At 47.5% G+C, this 10,066-nt stretch overlaps 1 protein-coding gene across 1 annotated transcript; it reads right to left on the bottom strand.

Annotated features, from left to right (window-relative positions):
• Positions 1-1,390: 1,390 nt before the first annotated feature.
• T265_08454 (hypothetical protein) lies at positions 1,391-8,866 on the bottom strand (the record flags this gene model as incomplete). The annotated part of the gene is made up of 2 exons (XM_009174261.1): positions 1,391-1,650; positions 8,237-8,866. 2 exons carry the CDS (start codon positions 8,478-8,480, stop codon positions 1,535-1,537), a joined length of 360 nt encoding a protein of 119 aa, XP_009172525.1.
• Between the last annotated feature and the right edge of the window lie 1,200 nt (positions 8,867-10,066).

The following is a 10,066-nucleotide window of genomic DNA, read 5'->3' as shown; positions in this document are numbered from 1 at the left end:
AGCGGCTGTCCCATCCTGGTTGGAAGCGTGCACCAAATAAATAACTAGAAAGTCCGGACTTCTAGATGAGCCACAACTGAAGATTGTTGATGGCCCACATGCGGCTGACCAGGGGCGTGACTGTCACATTTGAACACAGAAGCATCACAGGCCGCGTTAGATGACCTTATTTCGACAGGCCACTTTTCATGTCACAAGTCGATGCGGCCTGTAGGACTATCCCCCTTTAAAACCGACTGCATATAGTTGCTAAGTAGAAAACTGAGGATTTAGAGATTTCGCCCCTGATCGGAGCCCGTGCGTGCAGAAGTCGCCGTTCAACAGTGGCACGGCAGCTTGCATCTGAATCGCGATCCAATCTCTCTTAGGGTTTCATACTGCCTATGGCTCTCAACACGGTTGAAACACCCAGTGCTTTCAGGAGTTTCACCATACACCAGCCGTTTTGGAAATTTCAGCTGGTTTTTTTAGCACACCGCCTTTTTGATTTGCGCAGCCTGGAGTTGAAGTTCGCTTGACATACCATATGGACTTGCAGTAGTCCAACTGAATGCCTAGAGCATGAAGACGACATTCTTTGGTAAGCTTTAAAGGACCCGAGGTTCAGTTTCACACAGACACACAAATTAGCACTATCGCTGTTTTTTTATTTCCTGATGAGACCAGGGCACGGCTACTCACAGAGTTCGATGGTACTTCTTAGGCATTCGATTCGACGAGCAATGCGTCGCGAGGGAGATCCTAGTTTAGTTGACGAACTCGCATATTGTTCGAGGGTGTACAAACTCCAGCCTTCCTCACGAGGTGCTTCGGTACATGGCTGCGAGAATTAATCGAGCACGTCAAAAATACCGGTACTTCTATGTGCTCTCAACCTTGAGTGCAAATAATTAATGCTAGTACTTCATTTATTTACGTCAGTCACCACGCAACACTTAAAGGTGAAAACAGGATAGTAACTAGATGAAACTAGTTGTACCAAGCGGCTCATCTTTTGATTGTTACCAAAACTCCACTAGTTTTACCTTGTCATAATGCCGTCTCACCGTGAACACGTCTCACATGCCGGAAGCTAACTAAATGTTAGGATCTCGCCTACCGTATTTTCAGTCTGTATTGTTCAACTGTGAGAAACAAACGAGTCACCAGTGGAGCGGCACTCCTAGTATGTTAATGACGAAACACTTAACGCGAATGACACTTTCCGAACCGTAAAGCCCACCTGAAACCAAATGGATGTCAGACTAACCTCCAGTCATCCCGGGACGGATCAATCGCAGTGGACACAAGTCTAACGTACGACGCCGCCTAGAATTGCCTTCGCATCATGCTAAAAGAGAGCGTCCTGTGTCCCAAAAACACGGCAAAACAGCAGCAAGAACGAGCAAATAGTCGGAATCGAAGTGGATTATCCGCCCTTGGACGTCTCAGAACAAATAGAGAAGATGCGCGCAAGTACGTGGCAAGGGTGTTGTAAAATGCATCCCTATACAAACATGTCAAAAGATGAATGAACAGGATAGTGAAACGGGTCTCAGGCTTCCTGCACCACTGGCTCTTTTTCTTCTTCATCCTCCTCTTCAGTCTTTCCGTTGGGATGATCTGCAGTTTCCGATGTGGCTTTGGTGGGTGGTTCTAAATCAGGAAGATCTGAGAAAAATGAAAGAAGAAATCCAAGTTCACAACGCTTGAAAATACGCAGCAGTTAACGTCCAACCTAAACAGATCAGGATACTAAGGCCTATATGCAAAAAGTAACAGATTGTTCAATGTTGGGGAACACAGGGTTACAAAACGTCTCTCACCTGATAAGCGCCAGAGAGCTCAGAGCGGTGAGAACTACAGGTCCGTGGCTCGATTCCACCTATGGCTTTTTGGTCGCTCCCGTTTAAGCTTGAATAGTCTGGCAGCATCCCAGCCTAATTTGTGTTGTATGTAACCGCCATGTACGGCCCGAATGCCCTAAAACAAGACGGTGAGTTAATCTACTGGTGCCAGGCCAGTTTCTAGACGATTCCAGAGACGGTATGCTCAAAGCGTCTACAGCTACGCACGTGCAAACTAATGAGGCGAGGCGCCAAGACCGGACTGAAGGCAACCGCTCTCAGGCGGAGATGATCATCATAATCACTGTAAGAACAGAGTACCTGTCGTAGTGGTTGTAGCTAACACAATTTCGTTCACCAGTGATTTGTGGACATAAGGTAGGAAGCTGCGCACTGGAGACCAGTGCTGACAAATTGGTGCGTAAATACAACACTGTCAGTGAACTGTTAAATGGAGATATTGGGAAGGGAGCTATGCGTTGAGGGCCATAACTTGGACGCATGAGCGCTATTGAGTGCGACTGGGCCACGTCTGACGTTATCTCTAACCATTGATATGGCCCGCCTCAGGGTACCTATCCAGGAAGGCGGCAATGACCAGTGCAGCTGAGTTTGCTGATAATGGCTTTCATACTTCACTGCCAAGTCATTGTTTGACCGCCTCTGGCTCGCTTCCAACTTTCAGTTGGTTATGTGAAAAGAATCCTTCAAGGCCGGTCAGATGGCATAAGCAGCACGTGGCCAAGCAAGCGCGACCTATACAACGTGATCGGTTCATCTATCGAGGGTGAATTATTCCTCCCGAATACCATTCGACCTACTTCAGCATTGCATACCGGGTGTTCCCACCAGACCGGTGCAATTCTTCGAAAACATCGATGGTCAAACACTGAAAGTGTTTCGACGTCCTCCGAGCGCAGCGACCTGGTTTCTGATCCATATAGTAATACGAAGCGCACCGAAGCATTGTAAACTCGACCCTTGATGGCTAAATTGACTTTACGCCTACGTCACAGGTGATGCAGGTTCACAAAAGCTGCTCTGGCCTTCCCAATCCGGATGGAAATATCATCTTTTGCGAAACCATCGGGACTGATACAGCTGCCAAGGTAGGCAAACTAGTCTACTATCTCAATCGGCTCATCCGAAAGCATGAGGTTAGGTTCCGAGCCCACCCAGTCTCGAAGTAGCACTTCACACTTTACGCACGCCAAACCGTTACGCGGAATTATTTGGATTTTTCAATAATGTTTACATTAGCAAAGGGTCCGATCCAAGGAAAGCTATGCCAAAGGCATCTTTCAGATCAAGAAACATAACCATTGTTAGTTGCTGGAAGCCGTGTCGCTGTTCCGGGATGTCGGAGGGTGAAGATGTGAGCGATGCATCCTCTTGCACGACGGAGCCCGGCTTGGTTTTCACTGACCCAGGCGAACACCAGCCCCTGATACGTAGCGTCTCAGGTAAGCAGCCTCATAGACCACAACCCACCTGAGAAACTCGAGGTGGGCTTATTTCGGAACTGGACGGGGATAGTGAGATAAATGGAGAACTTCAGTCAAATTCTCAGTTTTCGCTTCAACAACATCCACTTCATTTGGATTGCAGCAAATACTGCTTCGTTACTCAAGTCAATTTCTACTCAGCGCCTGACGACATGGTCGGGGCTTTTTGGTGGGACCTTTCAGGTTAGTTGAGTTTCCGCACGTACAAACATGGGAGCAACCCCCCGATTCAAATTCGGCCATGTTTTCAAGTCTAGCGCCCTTTATCGTCATATATACGAGACTGCTGGGGGGTTGCATAGAATCCATCAAGGTCGCTAAGCTTCCCCGTGTTGCCCCCTCCCGATGCAATGAAATATTCAGGGTTGAAATGCACATTCCTCAGTTGAAGTCCCTATTACTCCACTAAAAACTCGCTTTTCTAATTGTCTTGCAGCAAATTCTACACGACGNGTCACCGAGATGATTGGAAACTGGGTAACTAGGCATTGAAGTCAAAAATTTTGATGCAGGCGCGTCACTGACTGCGTGACTTAGCTATCTTCCATGGTCACCATTGATGACGGCTTACAGATCAGTACTTCCATACTTCGCTGCCAGGTAATAGATCACCCACCTATCGGTCGTCTCCACTAGGCAGACATGAGTAGACGGTTCCCTGACATGCCAAGTACATGCCTTTACAGATGTAACCAGTAATAATAGTCGTTCAGGTATAAAGCGCTTTCGGTGCCTAGCTGCTATACAACCCAAAGAGAGCACGATGGATGGGATACTACCAGGCTGCCCAAGCCTAGACCGGAGGTGTCCAGATGCAGAAATCCGGTTCGAACCACGGACCTTAGAGCCAGTAAATTCGTCCATCGCTAAAGAGCTCTTTCTTCCTAAACCAATCCGACCTAGCTTACTAGTTTCCTACAGCTCCAATCAGTGCTCTATAGACAGTGAATTGTCATACACAGTGCGCGCAGAGAATTCTCTAGTCGATAACATAGTAGGAATCGCACCACCACAATACATGCTGTGCAGTACAGAATACACAATACAGAAAAACGGGACCAGGTACTCTGTTCCATTCCAAACGTATGACCCAATCCCTTGTAATGACCTAGCAATTCACGTCCGGTTGTGAAGCTGATGCTGCGTTGACTGTTGCGCTGGATACCCCAGGCCAGATGAACGTCTTGTGTTCGGCGCCTAAAAGGGCGGCGGGACTTGGAATGGACTTTTGAGCCGTCTTCTTCTGGCAGGCGACTACCATGGCCCGGTATTGCCGACAATCGGGAAAAGGAATTGAATATTTCACCACCTCGTCTTCCAGCCCTTAGACCTCCCTTAGCAACTAATTAACCGGGTCGGTTTTCGAGACTGCCAGTCAGGAGTCGCTTCAGATATCACTTAGTTGCATTATCAACCTAGGCGTTTTAGAGTGTCACTGCTGAATTTACCGAGGCAGGGGAGGTCAACTGACCCAGAGTACGGACATTGGACGATTCTTTAGTGTTGGCAGTGCATGTTTAGACTTCATGTTTCTGGGCAGATAACTAAGAACCGACGTTCAATTTATTTCTAGCCACCGGTGCAAAACACTGGATAGAGGCGTTCTTAGGGAATACCAGAGATGGCGATTGGCAATAGCCCGTGGATATCTGACCTATAGTATACCAGTGACAGTGTCCTCCTCAGCGATAGCTTTAGACCCATATACGACCGTACTAATCACTACGTCGCTATGGGCGTCCGGGTATAAGCACTATAAGAACGAGGACCATTCCAAGCTGTACTGCCTACGCGAGAACAAATGTAGTTGAAACCGATGTTTTCAAGTACCAGACCCCTGGGCCTGCAAAATGACAAGGCTAGGGACCCTCACCCGTTTTCTCGTCACTTTCAGCTGTCTACTGCAACATCACATCTGCGGTTAATCTACGAAGCAAGTCTCGCACAAAAGTGGCGGTTGACTTCCACGGAATGTAGAATGGCGTCAGTTGGGGCGTAATTCAGTGGCAACCGAACATCAGGGGATCTAATGGGGAATTCGAAGGCACTGCCGAATATCCTAGTACAGGGTCCAGCTAAAACGGCTTCGGTAGATGCACTGAACGGTGGTGCACGTCAACGTCAACAAGGTCTAGGAACTTGGCTAATTCTGTTAACTAGCCGGGTTAAAAGGGAGGCGCTGTGAACCTTAGGACAGAGTGCGCCCGACATTGTTTTTTGCTCTGATTTTTTATGAACAGAGCTTAGGGAAAGTTGCAAGTGGATAACAGAAAGGAGACTAACATACTTATTGAGATGGGATCAAAATGGTTTGGGCACCGACAGCCAGTCAGGCGGAAATTAGTGCCGTAGTCAACGGCATGGTATGAGGAAGTTATATATGGAAAAAGAGAGCCCTTGTATATTCATGCATAACCATAGGCAGCTTCCCAACAATATGCACGAGGTCAGCACGCCCATGCTGCAGTGCCGTTGGCTGAATCGCCGTAATTCCACTTGGGGATATCCCAATCTCGATAAATCATACGAAGCGAGCGCTTACGGCATTCACCAGGAGTAAACCACAAACACACGCTGTTCAGCGTTTGAGGAATACCCCGCCAGTTAGATTGTCATGATTACCATAGACTGACCCGAGTTACAGCGGACATCGCACCACGCGCTTGCCAACTCACCATCGCCTTTGGGCAACTCACACACCATTACCGAAGCGCGGGTGTGATCCATCCATAACTCACTGTTCGAAGTGTTAACCTCACTGCTCGACACCAGTCCCAAGGTCTCTTATTAATTACTCTATGGCCATACTGTCTAAAAAAATCGTTCAGCTGTAACACCCCTTCGGTACCTGGCTGCCCAAGCCTAGACAGGGGAAGTCGAGAGACACAGGTCGGGCCTTCAGGCCAGTAAATTCACGCTCTAACCATTTGAGCCATCTCGCCCCCATACTGGCTAACCAAGTAATTTTCCCTATATGGTCAAAATAACCGCAAATGGACTTGTAGTGCTCTAACTGCCAGGAGGCACGCAGTGCTCTTGTTTTATTATGCCATGTGCATACAGATTATGTAGGTTCTACCTCCGCACTCAAAATCCACGTCTTTTAACCACTACATGCCGTTTTCATGGTTGACAGGCAATACCACTACCTAGATGCTCCACAGTTCGTATGTCCCGTGGTAGTTGTTACAGATGGGAGATCACGTTTCTGAAGAGTTTGGCTCAGATAGAATAGGATGCAAACGTGTCCGGACAACAGTATACTATTCAAAAGCCTACAGGCTGCTCGAAGTCCTCGAAATCGGCGGCATTCTGAGTGCATGCCTGCCCATGGCAGGTTCTATGGTCTATCTTTGTGGGCCTCGGTAACATAGTAGAAGCCGGTTTGCCAGAATTCAACGGATACAGAGTTTTCTCCGCCTACCCGACGAGGTCAGCCACTGACTAAAGCAAGTAGGAAACCACGTATGTCGCCGTCTACGGGTTAGCAACCGACCCGTTCATCTACCTTGAGTTTCGCACTGACCTCGCACACTATAAAAACAGCGTTCAGAACTTTTGGAGCCCGTTAAACTGGACCCCAGAAACCGTGGGAGCACTAAGTTACTGTCAGAGGCTAAACAGGATGGCGGTGGCGAATCTAACCAACGGGCTCAGAACATCTCAAAATAGTTGAGAAACTTCAAGGATAACCCGGAATGCAGAAATTTAAGCACACCCCGTGAAACTCCCCTCCTCCCCCAACGAACGCCAACCTACGTCATATTCGGGCACTAAGTACCCGAGCACATCCACGCACAATGGTATGTAGCTTGTGTATAGAAAATCAGGATATAGATGTGCCCCCAAGTAATGTGCATCGATTGCGTCAATACGGAACAGCTTAATTTTTTCGTCGCTGATACCGGTTGGCAGCCTTTCTGGCGTCTTCAGGCAGGCGCAGTGAGGATCACGAGGTCCCCATCCAGGAAGGCGAGCAGATCGACATGTTTTTCGCCACATGCTATTTGAAGGCCGGGGTTTTGGGGACCTTTCAGCGCCCCTCTCGTGATCTCATCGATCACGAAGTTAGGTAGGAATGGAGAGAGTGAGCATCCCTGACGAACACCACTTTGTGTAGGACACCTTTTAGAGAGCTCACCGTACTCGCTGAGGACATCAGGCTTGATATAACCGACTCACATCAGTCTACTAAAGCATGTTCATTGTGTTGGGAACGCGGTACCCTGAACGTCAATTTCCGCCATGCTAAAATGGCACTGCAAGGCGGCCTGGCCTCTCCCATCTTACTCAGGACTCGCAGACTATGGATATGTTCGGCGAATGTCTTGTTACGTTACTGTCCCCATAAAACTTATAAATTACGCTTGGGAAGCAAACCCCGATTTCGACAAGGCTTGCGAACGCTGTAATGGTAGCCAAGTAAAAAGATGTCCCCATTTGAAGTACAGGTAAGATGTAATCACCAGCGAGTGGTATTGTTTACCTCGGGGATCATGCGCTTACACATACTTCGCCTCCTGGCAGGTAACTTTGCTTGTCCAGAACTACCACTAGACGACTTCACAACAGGACTCACCGTTGAAAAACCTGATGGGACCACAAGCTATCCCTCTTAAACAAAACATACCCTGCTGATCGTGTTACACACGATTCCATTCTCGGAAACGAATCAATCTCAACGGTGAATGTCCGGTTGTTAGACGAAGAACGGCCGCCGTGCTAGACACTGCGTGTGACAGTTTGTTGCATCGACTTCTGAAGCAAGTTGTAACATGGGACGGATAGCCCGCGACCCGGTGTGGAGGCGCCAAGACATGAATCAGAACGCTACCTATAGTGTCTACATAACTGCATCCAAAAATAATGTTATTGCTATAAGCATAGGGCTCCTAGTCTACTTACCATCATCATCTGAGTCAATATCCGCGTCGTCGCCTCCATAGTCATTGAAATTAGACATCTGCGAGAGCATGCTTGAAAAGTTGTTATCCATTCCACCGAATTCAGGCTCCGAATCATTTTCATCGACCCACCGGTTGAAGTCTACTTTGAGCCAGGGAGCTTTCTTGATGTTTGACAGTAACCGTGGCCAGGAACCTGGTTCTTTCTTCTTAATGTACATCACAATTTCCCTGTCAGTGGACATTTGCCGAGAAGCCTACGAATTGGAATTCACTTATTTCGAACTTACTTCCGGATCAACCTGACCGTAGAATTCAAGTTCAATACCATACTCCTGTGGAGTCGGGGTGCCTGATTTCCCTCTAAGGAAACGTGGTTAACACGAAGAGAACTCACTTAAATCGGAGGGATCCATCTTTGAGGTCAAGCACCTTATCTTTAACGTCACCAAGAGATATCGTCACGTATAAGCAGTCATTCCTCTGAGCCCAGAGGACTGGTGGATGAAGCCTATTCGAAAAATTATGAAAAGAATACAGGGGCACATACGCGGCAGGTTGGTCTCCAGACATTCGAAGAAAACAAGCCGAAAAACAGAGCACGCGCGCACGAGACTGTTCTGTATTGGATGCATGTACTTAAACAATATACTGTGCTGGGAAAACGAATCAAGACTGAATAAATATACGTTGCCGTTGTGTTATTGGAGTGATCCATTGAAGATACATCACATAGGTGACTACGTCGCAAAAAATTGTCTTCCAGATCAAAGAGCAACTCTTGGCGCCTAGTATAAAATTTGCTGTCTTTATCGGTGATCGGTGCCGGCGGCAAGACGCACACCCAAAATTTCTCTGATACCGTGGTTCGAAGGACGAAAACTTTCACATAAGGTTTTCACATTTGATGGTAATTTATTGGGCGTATAAGATCTTCCCAAACGGCCGCAGTTTTGTTGAAAGTTGTTTATATCTACTCAATACCCACGATATTCAAGGCCCGCGATATTCATATTTTAAATGGCTGCTATGGATGAGCACGTGGATGCGCAGGATGATTTTGTGGAGAATTTAGCTCGTCAATGTTTTTTCTCATTCAGTGCATTTCAAGTCGCCTTGAAAGAGTACCAGGCGAAACATTATGTTGTTTTCTTCCGTATAAACTCCAAAAAGAGCAGCTATTCGCTACTTTTGTATGAAAAGGCCTTCTACCGTCGCAGCAGACATCACTGCAGACGAAGCAGCAGCCATGGAATTAGTCGCACCTGGTAAGTTCATGGTTGATTCTGTATACGTTGTAGCATACGTCGTACTGATTGTCCGGCAAGGTTCCACGTTCGCCGGTAACATGAGTGCTTGAGGATTACTTCCTACTACCTGGAGCACAACCATCCACGCAGCAAGTTTATTTTTGACAGGCTTCCCATCAACCGGCGACTGACAAATGATGAATTAAAGTAGTGTTGTACCGTTTTGAAATACGGTGTTCCATCGTCGGAGATTCGGCGGTATGTCGTCGACCACTTTGGAAAGGTACTGACTACCAAGGATGTGCGTAACTAACCCGTCAAATGTCGACCCCCATTGTTAAGTAGGTCGTTGGTTACCTTTTAGTCGGTTTCTTAGATGACATGTTGTCCATCATAGCCAAGTTTCGAGACTGCGGTCGCGTGCTGCTGGTGGAATCGGAGGGTGGCAGATATAGTCACCTGTGCTTTTCCCGAACGCAGCAGATAGCACTCTTTAGACGTTTCCCGGACGTTGTAAACGTTGATGCTACACACGGTACTAACCGTCTTGGGTAAATAAATTTCGAGCCACTGACGTTCGC

This window comes from Opisthorchis viverrini (assembly GCF_000715545.1).
Source record: "Opisthorchis viverrini unplaced genomic scaffold opera_v5_217, whole genome shotgun sequence".
Lineage (NCBI taxonomy): Eukaryota > Metazoa > Platyhelminthes > Trematoda > Opisthorchiida > Opisthorchiidae > Opisthorchis > Opisthorchis viverrini.
The sequence above is the reverse complement of the archived record's forward strand: the minus strand, read 5'-3'. Positions and strand labels throughout refer to the sequence as shown.